This window comes from Primulina huaijiensis, chromosome 15 (genome assembly GCF_012295235.1).
Source record: "Primulina huaijiensis isolate GDHJ02 chromosome 15, ASM1229523v2, whole genome shotgun sequence".
NCBI classification, from domain to species: Eukaryota; Viridiplantae; Streptophyta; class Magnoliopsida; order Lamiales; family Gesneriaceae; genus Primulina; species Primulina huaijiensis.
In genome coordinates, this window is record NC_133320.1 from 24,961,950 (window position 1) to 24,980,657 (window position 18,708).

The 18,708-nt window shown below is 33.8% G+C and overlaps 3 protein-coding genes across 4 annotated transcripts; 1 reads left to right on the plus strand and 2 right to left on the minus strand.

The window, feature by feature from the left end:
* The first annotated feature begins 1,243 nt into the window (after positions 1-1,243).
* Positions 1,244-5,596, plus strand: LOC140959209 (uncharacterized). Of its 2 annotated transcripts, none has more exons than XM_073417050.1 (10): positions 1,244-1,384; positions 1,783-2,781; positions 3,308-3,392; positions 3,598-3,693; positions 3,896-4,048; positions 4,136-4,243; positions 4,344-4,463; positions 4,700-4,825; positions 4,912-4,995; positions 5,142-5,596. In XM_073417050.1, exons 2-10 carry the CDS (start codon positions 1,808-1,810, stop codon positions 5,265-5,267), a joined length of 1,872 nt encoding a protein of 623 aa, XP_073273151.1. In that variant the 5' UTR covers positions 1,244-1,384; positions 1,783-1,807; the 3' UTR covers positions 5,268-5,596. The 2 variants fall into 2 exon arrangements, with proteins under 2 accessions (XP_073273151.1, XP_073273150.1); XM_073417049.1 differs by lacking the exon at positions 1,244-1,384 and adding an exon at positions 1,411-1,578.
* Positions 5,597-7,891: 2,295 nt separating this feature from the next.
* Positions 7,892-13,408, minus strand: LOC140958902 (uncharacterized). The gene is made up of 4 exons (XM_073416493.1): positions 13,210-13,408; positions 12,946-13,047; positions 10,304-10,794; positions 7,892-8,600 (listed from the first exon to the last, which is right to left on the minus strand). The coding sequence occupies exons 1-4, from the start codon at positions 13,307-13,309 to the stop codon at positions 8,259-8,261; spliced, it is 1,035 nt and encodes a 344-aa protein (XP_073272594.1). The 5' UTR covers positions 13,310-13,408; the 3' UTR covers positions 7,892-8,258.
* A 1,171-nt stretch (positions 13,409-14,579) lies between these two features.
* LOC140959452 (protein MULTIPOLAR SPINDLE 1-like) lies at positions 14,580-18,589 on the minus strand. Its single transcript, XM_073417278.1, has 7 exons — positions 18,495-18,589; positions 18,210-18,342; positions 18,031-18,085; positions 17,116-17,229; positions 15,892-16,084; positions 15,208-15,278; positions 14,580-14,959 (listed from the first exon to the last, which is right to left on the minus strand). The coding sequence occupies exons 1-7, from the start codon at positions 18,587-18,589 to the stop codon at positions 14,775-14,777; spliced, it is 846 nt and encodes a 281-aa protein (XP_073273379.1). The 3' UTR covers positions 14,580-14,774.
* Positions 18,590-18,708: the final 119 nt, after the last annotated feature.

Sequence of the window (18,708 nt, forward strand, 5' to 3'; positions counted from 1 at the left end):
GTTAAATCTCAAAAGCATACACAGTACATAAAAATATCCAGGTATATAGGAAAATTTTCAAAAGAGGTTGAGGCCCGTGTTCATTTTGATAGCTCTACCTATAGTCTATGACATTGTGATTTGTGAATGAATTTGGACCCCAGTTTTGTCAGGCGCAAAATTTATGAGATAATAATGTGATCTAGAATGCCGATGATCAATGCAGGGTAGGGTGATATCATATATTTCGATTGAAGTTGTATAGTAACATAATTTTCATGTAATAGTTCAATTTTAGTATTTTAATGTAATTCCTTTTTAACTTCTTTCAAACCGTCACCATGAAATCTACCAGTGCAAATGCAAAAACAGATACATTCAATAAAAAGGCGGCCTCTTAATTAAATCTTTTCAAATAAATACAGATTTTGTCGCTGAGATATAAGAAAATATTTTCTCTTTACTTATATCATACATGGTATAAACGAATATATCTACTACAAATTGAATACTTTCATTATTTGTGAGCAAAAAGAACATGCTTTATAGGCATTATTAAAAGAGTTTTAAAGGATATAAAAATGATGTTCCATTATCCATAGTAATTCCTCCCATTCCCCTTAAAAATAGTGGGCAATGGAGTAATTTTTCGCATATCTTAACATTGGAAGTTAACATTAAATGACTGATCCAAATGTTAAGTTTGTATCATATTGTCGAGGATAAATAATCCACGTGTAAAATAGAAAAATCGAAAAAGTTGTTAACGACTATTCTTCTGTCTTATTAACAATATGATCTCTTTGGTGTGATCGATATCAAATTATATTTCAATTTTCTATTTTCAATAAAGAGAGAGAACCACCACCATTTATTAACTTCCAATTTTAAAAAGAAATGTTTCATCTTTGCACACATGCAATGCTCCTGCCTGCCACTGGCTGGGTAATGATTAAATTTACTCATTTTCAACACAAGGATACCATTTTTCTATTCAATGATGAAAATTTAAAAAAAGATGACTCTTTTATATGATATATCTGATCTATAATTATATTACAACGAAAGATATTATTTTTGACATTAAAAGATATTTTTCATAAATCGGATGAATCTGATATATTGTGAGACTCATATATATGAGTTTTTCTGATTTTGAATTTTGTGGAAACAATAATAATGAAAATAAACATTTCTTGAAATTTTATAATGAAACCATGAAAGTAAATATATTCCCATTATGTAAGCTGTGTGTGTGTGTGTGTATNACCAAAGCCGTGTTTTGGCCGACAAATTAGGGAATCCAAGTCATACCGCAACTTGACACTTAGGTTTTATAATTATAAATATCAAATTTTTTTATTTGTTATTACCATTTCCATATTCAAGGACAATTGACAAGAAGGTAATAAATCTTCTTCCTCTCTGTCGCATCAACGAGTTCGATCTCGGTTTTTATTTTTTTCTTTTTGAATTGTCGGACTTTTTTCCTCTTTATGTGCTGCGATTCTTGTATTCGATCTTACTATCCCGGTGGGATCTGTGCTTTACATTCATTCCGTTTAGGGTTCGAATTTTCAGATATGTTTGTCTTCCGAAGTATGTGTGTGTGAGGAATATGTTTAATTACCGGGAAAATCTTGATTTCTTTCTTGTATTGTCATCCTGATCGAGAAATTCCGTCCTCTTGGATTGGTTTTTGTTATTTGATGTCTATCGAGAAATTCTATTGTTATTTAATGTCTGTTGTTGAGATCATACGTATTGTTCTATGAGTATTTATTTCTTATTTCCTGTTTGCAGGTTATAATTTTGTTGCTTGTTAGAGATGTTAGAACAATTACTGATATTTACAAGAGGAGGTTTAATCCTCTGGACGTATAAAGAGTTTGGAAATGCTCTTAGAGGGTCACCCATTGACACCTTAATAAGATCCTGCCTTTTGGAGGAACGATCTGGAGTGGCATCATATAATTATGACGCACCTGGTGCCTCATACACCCTTAAGTGGGCATTTCACAATGAACTTGGGCTTGTATTTGTTGCTGTGTATCAAAGGATTCTCCACCTCTTGTATGTGGATGATTTGCTTTCTATGGTTAAACAAGAGTTCTCGGAGATTTATGATCCGAAACGAACTTCATACTATGACTTCGATGACGTATTTCAGCAGCTTAAGAAGGAAGCTGAGGCTCTTGCCGAGGAAATGAAGAAATCAAAGCAGGTTGGGAAGCCTGCTAATAATACTCTTGGTAAGAAGCAAGGACAGGTACAAAATGGCATTATTGGTGGAGGCAATAAAAAAAAGAATGGAGATGAATCTGGAAGTGATGGTGGAGATGGTGACAAGATCAAAGGTCGCCAATTGGAAAATGGAAACTCTAAAAAAAAACATGTTGGGAAAGGGGAAATACCAGCGAAGATTAATGCCACAGGTAAAGAAAATGGGACTTCCAACACGGGGGCTTTTGATGTAAATAAGTTGCAGAAGCTTAGGTCCAAAGGTGGAAAGAAAACAGATAATGTTGTAAGTAAGGGTTCCAAAATCGAACCAGCAAAGAAGATAACCAAAAAGAACAGAGTCTGGGATGATTCACCTCCCGAACCAAAGTTGGATTTTACAGATCCAGTGAGTGAGAATGGGGAAGAGATTGCATCTGCTGTAGCTACAGATCAAGGTGATAGCATGATGGACAAAGAAGAAATTTTCAGTAGTGACAGTGAGACCGAGGAGGAGGACACAGGGAAGGATAACAATGCTAAAATGGGAAAGAAAGGCTGGTTCTCATCCATGTTTCAGAGGTATATTCTCTATCTTGCATGCAAGCAAGGATAAAAATATCTATTTTCCTGAACTTTTACTGGTACATTACAAAGGAGAAATGTTGTCGGGGTCTTTTTTTGTACTTATTATCAATACAAATTCATTTAATTTAAAATGTGGATCTTTTTTCCTGTGTCATGTTGGTGCGCATATGGTGCACGCATGTAAGTGGTAATTGTACCTATGAAATTTAAACATTGAATATTTGGACTAAAGGTCTAGAAATTGATGTCATTTTTCTATCCGATGGCCATCGTTTCTTTGATGTGATGGCTTGGCCTATCAGCACCAGTTGTCAAATCAATGTCTCTGAACATTGACCTTGCAGAGAGCTGCTTAATTTAGCATAGGGAGGATTTTGTATTCGGGGCTTATTAATGATGTCTTCAGTCATTGCTGTCCTGTCTTGTGGCATTTTGTAATGTATCGCGAGTCACGACATTTACTGTTGCTTCATTGTGATGGGGTTGGCAAATATCATCTGAATATCTGTTGTGGGTTCAGTATTGCAGGAAAAGCAAATTTGGAGAAATCTGATCTGGAACCTGCTCTTAAGGCTCTCAAGGACAGGCTTATGACCAAGAATGTGGTATGTTAGATTTCTTGACCTGTCTAGTTGTCTCCCCTTATTTCTGGTCCTGGAAGGTTGAACCACTGCTCCATGAAAATGTTCTTGCTAATAATTTCCATTGCTCGACATAAATGCGTATCATTCTATTCATTTGCTTGAGTTCTCTTGTGTTCATAATGTGTTGTTTATTTTTCCTGTTTATTTAAAATGATTGCTTGAGCAGGCAGAGGAAATAGCTGAAAAACTTTGTGAATCGGTGGCTGCAAGCCTTGAGGGGAAGAAGCTAGCCTCTTTTACTAGAATTTCATCAACTGTGCAGGTACTTGAACAACCCTCATCCTCTACAAAATCCAAAAGTTGGTCATAAAGGAAACCATTTTCCTCAGGGAACAAATTTGGCTTCTAATTTTTTTAAGCTAAATTACCTTCTAACTTCGGAATCTGAACTTCAGATTCATGTTCCTTTAATAGCAAGTTTGCTATTTGAAAATCAACCTAATGATATTAATGATGTACACCAGGCAGCTATGGAAGAAGCCCTTGTTCGCATTTTAACTCCCAGGCGCTCCATAGACATTTTGAGAGATGTTCATGCTGCTAAGGAACGAGGGAAACCATATGTTGTCGTTTTTGTCGGGGTTAATGGAGTTGGAAAGTCCACCAATCTTGCGAAGGTTAGGCTTTTTATCAAAGAAATAAAATTAGTATCAGATGAGCTCCATGCATTTTTTCCATATTTTGATCAATATGCTTTTGTGCAGGTTGCATATTGGCTTCAGCAACATAAAATCAGTGTGATGATGGCTGCTTGTGACACATTCAGATCAGGAGCTGTTGAGCAGCTGCGTACACATGCTCGTAGGCTCCAGGTAGAACACAAGTGTTGGTGACCTACATTTGTTTGAGATGTTATTCTTGATGAAATAGCATTTACACGAAGACTAAATGATCTGCACTTAATCTTTCCAGATCCCAATATTCGAGAAGGGTTATGAGAAAGATCCTGCAATTGTTGCAAAAGAAGCAATTCAAGAGGCCCTACGAAATGGCTCAGATGTTGTTTTGGTGGATACAGCTGGAAGAATGCAGGTAAATAGCTCATTTGATGGTTATTATGTGCATCTTGTTACCTCCTCCTCTTGCATCGCTGTAACTTTTCGAAGCACGAACAAAGCTTGAGCACTGTTATAAATAGATATTTGTTACACTGGTTTTACATTGAGTGAAGGCCAGGAAATGTAATGGAGTCTAGTCTTCTGTGTCATATATGTGCCCTGCCAAATATGTGTTACTTGACGGTGTTATAATTAAAAAATGTCATGCAGGACAATGAACCATTAATGCGAGCATTGTCAAAGCTTATCTACGTTAACACTCCAGATCTCATTTTGTTTGTTGGTGAGGCACTTGTGGGGAACGATGCCGTTGATCAATTGACAAAGTTCAATCAGGTTGATTGGAATTCTACTCCCCCTTCAACCCTTGTCTTTTTTCTACTTGCATATAAATTATTTTTCTGATGGAACTTCAATTTCAGAAACTAGGGGACCTTTCACCCTCTCCTAATCCAAGATTGATCGATGGAATCCTCCTTACCAAGTTTGATACCATTGACGACAAGGTAGCAACCTTAATTTTACCCTTTTCATCTTCCCCCATTATTCCATTTTCCTTGGCCAACACTTCTTCGTGTTATACATAAAATAAAATTGCAATTTATCTAGTTCGTAAATTTTTATTATTGTTGGTTGTCATAAATGGTGCAAGGTGGGAGCTGCGCTGTCCATGGTTTACGTTTCTGGAGCACCTGTGATGTTTGTTGGGTGCGGTCAGTCGTATACCGACCTGAAGAAGCTGAATGTGAAGTCAATTGTGAAGACCCTTCTGAAATGACAAAGTTGTCCGATGCATTTTGTGTGAAGCTATTGAATTATGTTGCTCTGACTTGGTTTATTTTCACTTTCCCATCCATGATCTCACTACTTTGTTAGTAAAGGTGAATTATGTCGGTGCATGTGTAAGTCGGGGGGAGGTCCGGGTTCCCAAATACTATTCTATGTCGTGGTCAAATCTAACATACATATAAATATACCACTTCAATTGTGAATTTCCTTATATGTCTTTGTTCATTTAAGTTGGTCAATTAAATTATTAGGTTATTTTAAGGATTTTTTTTGTAATTCATTGTCCATCTTAAATGAATTTGAACATTATTACAAATTCTTCTTTCTTTTCTAATTTTATGCCAAAAAAATTATTTGTTTACATTTTTTTTATTTAAATTAGCAGATTAAATTAATATGTCTTTTTAAGGGTTTTTTTGTGATTCATTGTCCATCTTATATAGATTTGGACATTAATACACATTTTTTTTTCTTTTCTAAATTTTATGTAAAAAAGTATTTATTTACATTTCTTAGTCAATTTTTTGTGATTCATTGTCCATCTTAGATATATTTCTTAGTCAATTTTTGTGATTCATTGTCCACCTTAGATATATTTGGACATTAATACACATTCTTCTTTTTTTCCTAAATTTTATGTAAAAAAAATTATTTGTTTACATTTCTTAGTCAATTTTTTCACAAGTTGATTTGTAAATATGAACTAATAAAATTATATATTTTTAATATATCACTTATATTTCTTAATCAATTTTTTCACAAGTTGATTTGTAAATATGAACTAATAAAATCATATATTTCTAATATACCACTTCAATTGTGAATTTTCTTATATGTCCTTGTTCATTTAAGTTGGTCAATTAAATTATTAAGTTATCTTAAGGGTTTTTTTTTGTAATTCATTGTTCATCTTAAATGAATTTAGACATTAATATACATTTCTCTTTATTTCTTAAATTTTATGCCAAAAAAGTATTTTTTTACATTTTCTTGTTCATTTAAGTTAGCAAATTAAATTAATATGTCTTTTTAAGGTTTTTTTTTTTATTCATTGTCCATCTTAGATAGATTTGGACATTAACTCAAATTTTTTTTTATTTTCTAAATTTTATGTAAAAAAATTATTTATTTACATTTGTTAGTCAATTTTTGTAATTCATCGTCCATCTTAGATATATTTAAACATTAATACACATTCTTCTTCTTTTTTCCCTAAATTTTAAACTAAATTTATGATATAATCTTGAAAAAAAATTTAATCAATATAATCCTTATAATAAATATGAATTATATTGATAGTTTATTATCATTTGTTATATATTACAATTTTACATATAAAATTTTTCAACTGAGTATTACATATTATTTTATTTATATATGTTTTTTACTATATATATTTATTTGAGTGGTATTATGTTAAAATTTTATTTCTCTTAAATTATTAATCATCAATATTAATTTATAAATGATTGATTCTGATATAAAATTAATTATCTATAATATGTATTCTAAAAAAACATAGAAATTAAATAAAATCCGCAATGTGTTAAAAGCTAGCAAAAGCAAAAGTGATATTTACCTTAATAACAAGTTTAATGATGTTATTTTAACATTATTATGATAATTTAGTAAATTAAGAGAATTTTATTTGACGTTTGTCTATGTGTACTCTATTTAAGTAAATTTTAGTTTTGATTTTGGTAAAATTCACTGTTCTGTTAATTTTATTTTTATTGTTTTTTTCATTTTGAATGATATTTGAATGAAAAATATTTTTGTTGATTTATCATTTAAGAGAGTTGTATTATTATGTCGCGGATTGAAAAATATCATATAAATAAGTGAATATATATGATTTATTGTCATGATGTATTTTTATGTATTGTGTTTTGATATATTTAGATTGATAAATACTTATAAACATGATGGTATTCAAACGACTTTAAACATTATATAATTCTCGTGATTATATTTTTCATTATTAATCACCTACGTGCATCGCACGTGTACATTCCTAGTTTATTAAAATATGGCAGTGTCTGACCAAAATATGCTGAATAACTTCATTTCAATTTTGTTAATACTTCATACATGTTGAATGTATTTCATATAACTACATAAATAATGAAATCCTAACAAAAATATATTTTATTATTAAATGAATCTAATAATTTGAGTATGTTGAATTTATCATCTTAACATACCTTAATGATTGTTTCAAATAAAATTTTCTTATTAAAATTTCATTAATAATTTTGTTCTATGAATTATAATCGAAGGTTTTTTGGCATGGATGTATAAATTTCGAGGTAATAATGTGTTATCGTTTTAACACAAATAATCTCCTTTTTATAGCATTCAGCGTAATAACTACTATAAACTTATAACTTTTTGGTCAATTTTGTAACAGCCTAATAATACAGCTTCTCCCTAAAATAACCTACTACCAATCTTCAATAAATTTTTAAAAAATTTTCGTCATACACCCAGGATGGATCCAAATGGTATATCTTGGTCATGCACATTGACACTCGTCAATAAAAACTTTATTATACACACTTTTTGTTCACGGTGAATAAACCATTTAGGCATATGTTTTTTTAGTTGATACGGTGAACAAATAATTTAGCCATATGTTTTTTTAATTGGTAAAATCATGTGACAGTCCACTCATTCAGAGAACAGGGAAATCAACCCAATATATTTTAAAGCCATAAATACTCGCACGAAATATATCAAACCACCAAATCAAGCGAGGAATCAAAATTAGCGCATGAAATCTTCGGCATCATTTTCTACTCCATCCCCCACTACATTCATTCTTCTGCTGCCATTTTCTACTCCATCCCCCACTACATTCATTCTTCTGCTGCCATGTGTTTAATTAATTTCAATCATGAATTTAATTTAAATTTTTGGATGAATTGCATGCATGGCAACTTGGAAAGAATATAGGAAATAGAATAGAAAACGGAGAAGGTTAGACTGCATTAATTAGACCTCTCCATTGCTGTTTCTTACTCCTTTTACGAGCTCTGCGCCTTTTCTTCATAAGCTTTTCACATGCCAAAGATTCAGCTGCGGATTTGCATTTAGTGGCTCGACCAATCCTATGGTTTTCATTACCCTTCTGAGCTCTTCGCATTTTGGACTCCTCATTCTTGTGTTTTCTTCCCCCAAGGTGTTCATTTAACTGTCGTTCACTAAAGGTATTGACTTTACAAACAGCACAGCTCCACTCCACTTTAGCTTTCTTCTTCATGAAAGCATCCAATGTTTCAGCTTCTCTTTTTGATCCAGAAGTATTGACATCAGGTTTGGGCTACCACGAAAGAAAAAAACATCAGAAGCATAAAGACGACCTTTGATGGAGCAACTATCGAAACTCCAAGGAAACAAAAGTTTCCCATTTTCAAAAGCATATTATGCCTCCTAACACTTGCCCTTAAAATAAATTTCAATTTCACTAGGTCTCATAATCCTAGTTTGTACCATCTGATTCCAAAACCTATTGGGAAGCATTTCCCATTACCAGACAATAATGTGTTGAGGAACTTCTCACACATTCTGACCCCTTCTGTTTCAGGATTAACAAGTTCCAATCGTAAGTGTTAATTCAGGGCATGCTTGTGCATCTTACAACCCTATTTGCTTATAATGAATCGATTTTATAAATAAAACATTCACCTCAGAGACCAATAGTTGTCTCCGAGTACCCAAGTCATAGCTGATTGCTTTGTAGATATAGCTCATCAACAGAACTATACATGTGCCCGATCGGCACAGGACAAACCATAGTTCCCTAGTGCAAGTCCCACGGGCTATCCCTTTTGGGTCCTGCAATCACACCCCTCTTGATAGCCCATTGAGCCCACTCACATAAGACATAACTCCCCACTTCAAATAACAGCCCTCTTGATAGCCCATGGAGCCCAATCACAGACCCAAAAAAGGTAGGCATATGAGTCTTACACCTAGTTTCCAGTTGCTGATCAATTGCACCAGAATTGTACTTTTGTTTTTAATTTTCAATTCATAGTCAGCTTGGTCATCGCTCGTAATCACCTATCCACCTTTGAACTTTCGTTTCAGTAACACTTTCCTCTCACTAACATGGTTAGGGGTCTGTGAACACCCTGCCTATGCAAGGGCGTGATTTTAGGACAAAAGAAGAATAGTGCAAATGAAAAGCCGTTATAAAATAACTAACAGCAGTTAAACAGGAAAATGAAAATTAAAGCCTAAAGATCAACACAGCTGCTGATAGAGATTAATCCACACCATGCATGCTCCCAAAACTGAAACTATGTAGGTACATGACATGGTACTAAAAATAGATAATTTCCCAATAACAACTACTTTGTGGTTTTGGGACTGCCTCATATTGTCTCTCGATGATGCCAACGAGATTCAGACATCCGACATGCCAACTTACTTGTGGTGGAGCAGTAAGATGTCAGGGATTAGGCCAGGATAGAAGCACAGAGGGTGGGCGCACACACACACACACACATATAGGTAATTGTAAAAAGAAGAGATTCAGATCACATTCCAAGTAACATGTATCAGTTTGCATGGCATATGGAACATCCCTGGATTAGAATTGTGCACTGAGATGATTTGATATCTAATTAAGAGACTAAGAAAAGGTAAGAGACCATAGAAAATAAAAGGTCACAAGTGTCCTGGCGATAGCATTCAGCATCAATACATTTGTTAAACCAAATTCATTGTTTTGCCAGAGTATTGAAGTCAAATGAACTACAGTTTCAATTTAAGAAGCTGTTAATATCATAAACCTCTTTTAAAAAAAAAAATTTCCTGAACAGGGAGACCTTGTTCTTAAGAAAGTTGAAAGGAATAGATTGCAGTTATTTATGAGATCGATTCACTTGACATGGTAAGCTAAAACCTTGAAATTAAACCTCTTTTCCTCCAGGAACGTGGATTTAACACCCTCAAGATCAAAAAATCAGAATCTCATGACACACAAAACAAAACAGACATCAAGGAATACATACTGACCAGCAAAATAATTTTATCTTCTTTGTTATCCTCATGCAAGGCAGGCTTAACTTCTGAAACTTTCAAATATGAAGTTCCTCTCTGGAATGGCAAAGTATCTATTCTTCCAGTTTCACACATTCCATTCAACCTCTCTCTCTCCTCGAGTAACTTTGCAATCATATCCACTAAAACCCACCTTTCCTCTACTCTAGTCACAGAACAAGGAAGCCTCATCAGTGACTCAAACAATAAAGTCCGTAATGAGGAGAATGGAAATCCATTGCTGCCTCTTTGAAGAACAGACTCCTTCTCCATCATCAGCACCCTACTCACCTCAGCTTCTAGAACATGCCTTATTGCAATATCCGACCGGATCATCTCTTCTCTGATTCGTTCCTTTTCAATTTCTCTTTCAGTTATCACTCGCATGTCAAGATCGTGAGGTGGAGGGTGATGATATTGAAAGTGTTCCTGCTGACTCCAGCCTATTTCTGGTCTCAAATAACCAGCTGAAAATTTTCAAACAAAACATTGATAAACTAAATCCTGGATATGAGGCCGATGAAATCAATACCTGATTTCTAATTTACCAAGTGACATGAAACACAAAATAATCAAATACAATTAGAAATGCCAAATACAATCCTATTACAGAAACGAATGGAAAGTAAAAACTAATCACATCGCAAACCTAATGTATTAATAATTAATCCGTTGGTCTGAATGCGAGATTTGTGAAAAAACTTCAATACAAACTTATCATATCTGTAATAGTTTTGAAAAAGTATTATCATACCAACTCATAAAGATTCAAAAAATAGTCCCCATATTGATATGATCAAATCATAAGATTTCCCACCACGAATTTTGATCTATGTCTCAAGCACTCTATTCTAGCCATGAGATGTCCTTAGTTACATTCCATCCAATATGGAGGACCACTTTCAAGTTCCAAATTCCAATCATATCTAACAGAAATTGCCACAGTAATAGTACACCAAAGATCATCCTTATATCATTTAGTTAATTCAGATGGGGTGTGAAAGCAACAGTTGGAAAAATGGCACCCATGCCTTGTATTTTCATTAAATGAGGTTTCGCAAACTTGATTATCCAAAGCACATTATACTAATTTGCAAACCACTTCAAACTTATCCCAAGACAATTTTGAGAAATGATAATAACATTAAGGTAGGGTAAATAACACACCACATTCCCATAAGATTTGGCATGGTTACAAACAACCAAAAGTCTCGATAATTACTGAAACCATTCCCACAACAAACAGGTAAAAACAACAATAATTGAGAGTGGCCAGATATCACTTTATACTCACATTATCTACCAAGAAAATAAAGTTTATGCCAAACAAACTCAAAAAATCATTTAGACAAGTTCGAGCATGTAACTGGTTCTGTTCTACCCTATCTCCACCAATCTTCTGCCACGGTCCACCATAAACACAACAACACTGCCTCTAATGTCCAAGGTAAAGAAGGAAGTCCCACCCAAAGGTGAATTAGCTCACTCCACCACTACCGGAACAGAGTACCACAAATATGTGGCCATAGAAGTGGTGTTTGTTGCTCATGCTGAATCACCGAGGAAATAGTTGCAGAAGTGTGATAGATTGGGTGATGAGTAATTTTTGGTGTGATAATTAACAGCAGGTAATATAAATTCAGGACTTTGATGGTGCCATTTGTTAAGTGAGAGATTAGGAGGTCTTTTGCGGCAACATCAATTACCACTTAGCAAAGGGAATTTTGAGACAAAATGCCACAAAAAATTTACTGATGGTGGTACATTTTGTTGTTAATGGCAAGTTATAAAGGATAACTGTTGGACAGAAAAATAACTTGAGCAGTTGGGCCAATGAACTCATTCTTGATATTCATCTGTTTTTTTCAATTAAATTGTTTCAATTATACTTACACTTCTTCACATTCATTTGGAATCAGATGGAAAACCAGATGCAGTTTATGTATTTATCGTTTCTACTACTGCTACTTTACGACGATGTATATTTTTAGATAGCAGATTCTTTTATTTTTCTGATCTAGATTATCGAGATTTCATTTTTGGTATTTTGTGTTGTTAAGGAATCCGCTATGGCCGACAGATTTTTTTCTTCACTTTTATTTTCTTTCTTACCATAATAAGTGTTCTAGTTTGAGGCGCAATTTATGTCCTAGTTTAGAGCTGCTATCTATTTGTAAGTTTGTTCGATGCTACGTTTCGGGTGCTCTGCCCAAAGGATAGATCCAAGGGCCCCTTTTTTTTTGCAGCGAGATCATCACATGAAAATCTCAATCAAATTTTAAAAGAGGAAAATATATGACCTTCCTTAGGCACGCTTATTTTCTTCTACGCTTTGGAGCCTTTTTTCCTCTTAAAATTCCCACTCAGCCATACGCTTGGTGGCGCCTCTCGACTTAAGGATATGTAGTTTTATTCATTTAATGATTAATGATGAGCTAAATAACTATATCAGAAACTCCACCCGCTCCCACAATTTGTAAATTGACAGAAAGATCTTCATTAATTCAGTATAAAATCAAATAATTGATCTATACATCACTTCAAAAATAAAAAGCAGTAAAGATTGAGTATTGCGTAAGACAAAATAAAATTCAAATACAGATGACATGTGCACGGACCTTGAGGCTTAAGTTCTCCATAATAGCCGTAATTGGAGAACTGAGGAATGGACATCGTCTCTTGTTTACCAATCGCGGAATAATCTGCTCCTATGGTTGTTCCTGCAAAATCAAATTGGAGAAATATGAGATTTCATCCATCATTTGTGACTGAATAGGGTAATTTCGAATTAAACCGATTTTGTTAGAAAATTTAGTCATAACATCGTAGAAAAACCCAAAAAAAAAAAGGCAAATAAACGAATATGTTGAGAGTGTACGCACCTTGCAGCGCTAACTCAGTAACATGGCTGCGGTTGGAGTATCTTGGCGTGAGCCGAGATATATTTAGGCCGATTGGTGGAGGATAATTCGAATGCATCATCAATTATCGGAGATTCTGACGAAATCTATCAAAATATGAATTTGAGCGAGAGAGAATGTGAAAGGTTGACTCGCAAATAGGTATGGCAACTTTCCCACGAGTCTGGGGTCCTGCGAGAAAACTCGAAATAAAAATAAGGATATCCGATTTTTTCGGATTTGAGTTCGGACTTGGAGGTTTCTTCAAATCTCCGGTCTAGTTCGAGAAAGATATGAGATTATTATTTTCATTTTCGAAATTTCCGAATCTGTCTCGAAAATAATATCAATAATAAAATAATAATATTATTAGTATTAATAATAATATTTTTTTAAAATAATAAATAATAATATTATTATTAATATTGATTTTATATTAATATTAATATTATCTCTAATAATAATAGATAATAATAAGTTTTGATTTGAGAAAATCTCCGAATCCGTCGTCGTCTTGCCATATTAATATTTTTTAAACTGGGATGGGGGCGGGGATGAGAAGTTGATCCCCGCTTTTTCGGGTTCCGGGAATCCCCAACCCCGAACCCGAAAAAGCGGAGATGGGGGCGTGTATAGTAGGGATGGAATTCGGGGATGAGGACGAGAATGGCAAATCCGTCTCCGCCTCGACCCATTGTCATCCTTACTCGCAAATCGACGCAAACTGATAAGTAAATAAAAGTAAAATAAATAAATAAAACGATCTCTTTTCCTATTCGAAAAGATCGACGCGTAAATTCGTACTACACTTTTATTTCCACAAGTACTCTCGTTTTTTAGACTTTATCTTCAGAAACCAACTTGATAAAGTAAATATTCTTGTTGGTACGTTTCCGTTATTAATTTATTAAAAATTATCTAGATATAGATAATTACTCTTGTTGATTTGTTTCCATATGCGTGTTTCCTGAACAAAAATTTGTTAGTATTGATTATTTTATAACTTTTATTTGATTTTTTGTCCTTTTCTTATTTATTAGATATTATTTGGTTCCATTTATAGAAAATGCTTTACCTTTTTGACTTTTGCATTGTATGTGCATATGCACTCTTTACGGATTAATCATAAATAAAATTGACACCTTAAGTCCTCAACCATTATTTATTCATTTTAATTTCATTTATCCATGATTAAATTGAAAATGGTGCCGTATAATGTCGATCAAAATTTATTGATGAAAAAGTTGAAAATAGCTTCACAAAAATTTGAATATATATTTATTTTTATTAAACCCTGAAAATATTGTTTATACATACAATTTATGCAATCCTAACAAATTCAATGTTCAAATTTTATATTTTTCTCTAGCATGTATCCACCCAAAATTTTGACACCATATAATGTTTTTGGGAAAAAACACTCTTGCATTGAATTCGAGTTCGTATGCTATGATGTGACCCAAAATACGCTAGTCACATAAATATGAACATGAAATATTCTTATTTATTTTGAAAATTTTGTGGCCTACGCGTGTAGAGTGTAGCATTCAGCCAAACAACTTAGTAAGGACGTCTGGTTGTAGTTTAAGAACAGAAGAAATCCGACCCAGTTGTGGGGTTAAATCTCCCATGACCCAATCCATATATAGCATGTATAGTGCATTTCTGCCCTCTAACAGCTCCAACGCTTTTCGGGCATGGAAAATGGATGCAACCCAATCTTCTAAAATCCCTACCAACATCACACGAAGTCATTTTGGGAAAATATACTCGTTCCAAACAATCCGCCAGATGTTCCGTACCAAATGATGCATTCATATGTTATTCCATGTATTCAATTAAAAGACACATGGTAAATAAATTGACACATGCATGAGTTAACATATCATGATACTAGCAGTTGTGTGAAGAGAAGAATAAATCACTGAATATGATCAAATATATTGATGATTATAAAAATTGATTCAAGAAAACACTTACTTAAATCAAATTCTTGACCGGTTGACCAAAAAATTAAACAGTCTGAAATCAAAAATTCAATGAACTGGATCCTGCCATCCCCGTAATTTCTCATTAATGACACTCGAGAAATTTCGTTGGGAAATAGAAAACCATAAGTAGTCTACGACATGAAAAATGGTAAGTAAGCTACAAAAACATCAAATTCAAATGCTCTAATTTTACAGCATAGAAAGTCAAAAGAAAGATGTGCAGAAATTTATTCTAAGAAAGTTGTTCGAGTTCCAAATACAACCAAATCGTCCAAGTACCTTGGGGTCCTCTGAAATTTTTGTTGCTTGAGATATGGTCTGTACACTACAAACTATTATACAACAATAAAACAAAATCGATGTGTACAAGTAATATTAAGTGACTATTATGTTGCATGCCACTGAATATACAAAACATCATTTGAAGCATGTGCTATACTAAAAGCTAAGCACTGGTTTACACGTAGATGCAGCAGTTGTGCCTTGCTATGCTGTGAAACTAGGCATGTGCCTAGTGCACTTTAAATAACTATGTTTCTAATTGAACAACATGGTTTTCTTGCTGTCAAAAAACAGCATGTACTAAATAGAGGAAAAAAATTCTGGAGCTAAAGCAGCCATACGAGTTATCTATGCCGATACTCGTAAATACTATGTGAATTCTAACACTTACATTATGTACAGGCAATTATGCATTTTGGGGAAGGCACGATCAAATGGATCCATGAAGAGCAAAATTTCTGCAACTAGAGAAATTCTCTGAGAAACTGAAAGGATCAGGCGTTGGCCAACATAAGGATCGGTTCCAAGCTTACACAATAAATGCTGAATATAAAACTGGAGATTATTTTGACAATGACGGGACTCTGAAAAGGAAAAGAAAAACAATTTAAAACTGGAAATTAAGTTGAACTAACTCGCCAATAAAGATGCTCAAATTTGGGCATTACAGCATTCTTTTTAATTTCTTTTAGGAATACACAGCATCGAAGGCATGCTCAGAAGCCAAAGCCTAGTTCATTATGTTACTAACAGAGGTTGGTCAACGTTAAATAGCTGCAGACTAAAAAATCCTGATTAATTGAAGTAGATCTTGAAATACCATTCCTACAAATTCTTCTAAATATTCTGAGATTAAAGATGGATGGATGTGCTTATCAGCCAAATCTTAATTCTTGTGTTTTGCTTCATTTATTTTGTCTAGAACAGGCTTTTAGACCTGAAACTTTTGTTTTATAGAACTAACTTGCTTATCCCTTGTTCAAGATTCAGATGATTGACCGTCACAGCATCCCCAGACATTATAAAATATATTAGCTTGGCTAACTTCAGGTACATACAGCTGGATTCTTCTGAAGAAGAATGGAATCTCAAGTTGTTCTCAGCCGCTTGCCAATTAAGACAGAATGGCCCAGGCCTTGAAATTTCATATTCAAGCAGAACATTCAGGTTGTTTCAAGCTCGTTGAGTCTATAACTTGAACTAAGAAGTAGTTAAGCATATCTCTTGCCATAAAATACAGTAATTTTGGGCATAGACATGGTCTTAGAACTCTTTCTAGTGAATAAAATAAGTCGCGAGTCACAAAACATATATATGAGGAGTTATGAGGAAACAGTCTGCAGGAGGAGTATTTGTAAAAGTATGGAGCACCAGCATGTTTTGTGTGAAAGAGAATTGAGTAAAGTTGGAAACATCAGTGGAAAATACATCAAATTTATGGCCTACTTGTTTTTGAAACCCAAATCCACCAGTAAACTAAAGTCTAAAAGAAAATCAAAAGGTTATCAATGACACAACTCAATCCAATAAAGCAAAATATTTGCATAAATAACAATGAGCCAACATAGCAACGAAGGCAAGAAAAACTTCAAACAGACACACGATCAACCATTACCATCTCCTAGTGACCCATCGCACATCCTTCGTGTCAAACGCAGGATTAAGCTACTAACAATGCTATCAACAGTCTTGTCAATATTTCCTTTTGATGATAGAGCTTTAAGTGTGGCTTCATAGAACCAGAAAATAACATTAGACAAATTACAGGTTATAACAAATATTTTTCAACCGTTCTATCGAAGAAAAAAGATATTATAAGATCACATGCCATGAAAACTAAACTCACATGAGTTAGAAATGCCATTGAGCAAGCTGTTCCTCTCTAGGCAAGCAATGGTATCAGATTAACCTAGGCAAATAGTTATTTAGTCTTTCCACTGACATATTAATCGCTTGGTTTGAATTGGAAGTTAATGTTAGAATAGAGTGAAAACATTAAATTTAGATATTTTCCCAGAAATGTAGTATGGGTATCAAAAAACTGGTGAAAATTAATATACTTCAAATCACTGTGGTTTTGAGCAAGGATAGTTCATACTAACTAGAAAATGAAAAGTTTGTGGATGTTCCAAAATGAAAATTGGATTATTCTTTTTTAGAAAACTGTATAGTGGGTTTCTACATTCCTGTTAACTGTCGCATTTTCAAGATTTGGAAGAAAAGATGATGAACTTCTCTATGGTTTCTCAAGGATTGTTAATTTTATAAAACAAGAAGACATAAGTAAATAAAATGAAGTAGAATGTGATAATCTCCTCTAAAACTGATATGCCACCTTCTCATCCCAGAAACTACCTAATGCACAAAAAGAAACAGGTGTGACTATTGAGCACGTCTACTTCACATCCTTGGCACTTGGAATACCTTTTTCTTTTGCCAAATATAGGAAGGCCATTCACCAGCACTGCTGGTATTTTAAGTATAGCTTTGGCATGCTTATAGGAGGAAGGAAAATAATGAAAAATTGTACCAAGAATAAAGTCAACAGCTTGGCGAGACAAATTCTTAAAATTTCCCTCCTCTACCTGCAAAACATATGGAAGCCTGAATAAAACGTCAAAAGTGATGAACTATGAGTGGTGAAATAATAAATTTTATCAACTTTAATTTGATGAAACCATGGTGGGAAGAAAGGATAAAGCAACACACTCTGGCCACAGAGGAATTCTCACAAAGCTCCACAAGAAAATCTACTGAAGCTCTCAGTTGCTNATATTTTTTTAAAATAATAAATAATAATATTATTATTAATATTGATTTTATATTAATATTAATATTATCTCTAATAATAATAGATAATAATAAGTTTTGATTTGAGAAAATCTCCGAATCCGTCGTCGTCTTGCCATATTAATATTTTTTAAACTGGGATGGGGGCGGGGATGAGAAGTTGATCCCCGCTTTTTCGGGTTCCGGGAATCCCCAACCCCGAACCCGAAAAAGCGGAGATGGGGGCGTGTATAGTAGGGATGGAATTCGGGGATGAGGACGAGAATGGCAAATCCGTCTCCGCCTCGACCCATTGTCATCCTTACTCGCAAATCGACGCAAACTGATAAGTAAATAAAAGTAAAATAAATAAATAAAACGATCTCTTTTCCTATTCGAAAAGATCGACGCGTAAATTCGTACTACACTTTTATTTCCA

Coding starts and splice junctions, on each gene's coding strand:
- LOC140959209 (XM_073417050.1), top strand. CDS start 1,808: ATGTTAGAACAATTACTGATATTTACAAGAGGAGGTTTAATCCTCTGG. Junction 2,782..3,307: donor TTCTCATCCATGTTTCAGAG/GTATATTCTCTA, acceptor TTGTGGGTTCAG/TATTGCAGGAAAAGCAAATT. Junction 3,694..3,895: donor GAATTTCATCAACTGTGCAG/GTACTTGAACAA, acceptor GATGTACACCAG/GCAGCTATGGAAGAAGCCCT.
- LOC140958902 (XM_073416493.1), bottom strand. CDS start 13,309: ATGATGCATTCGAATTATCCTCCACCAATCGGCCTAAATATATCTCGG. Junction 10,795..12,945: donor TGGAGAACTTAAGCCTCAAG/GTCCGTGCACAT, acceptor GAAAATTTTCAG/CTGGTTATTTGAGACCAGAA. Junction 8,601..10,303: donor AAGATAAAATTATTTTGCTG/GTCAGTATGTAT, acceptor CTTTCGTGGTAG/CCCAAACCTGATGTCAATAC.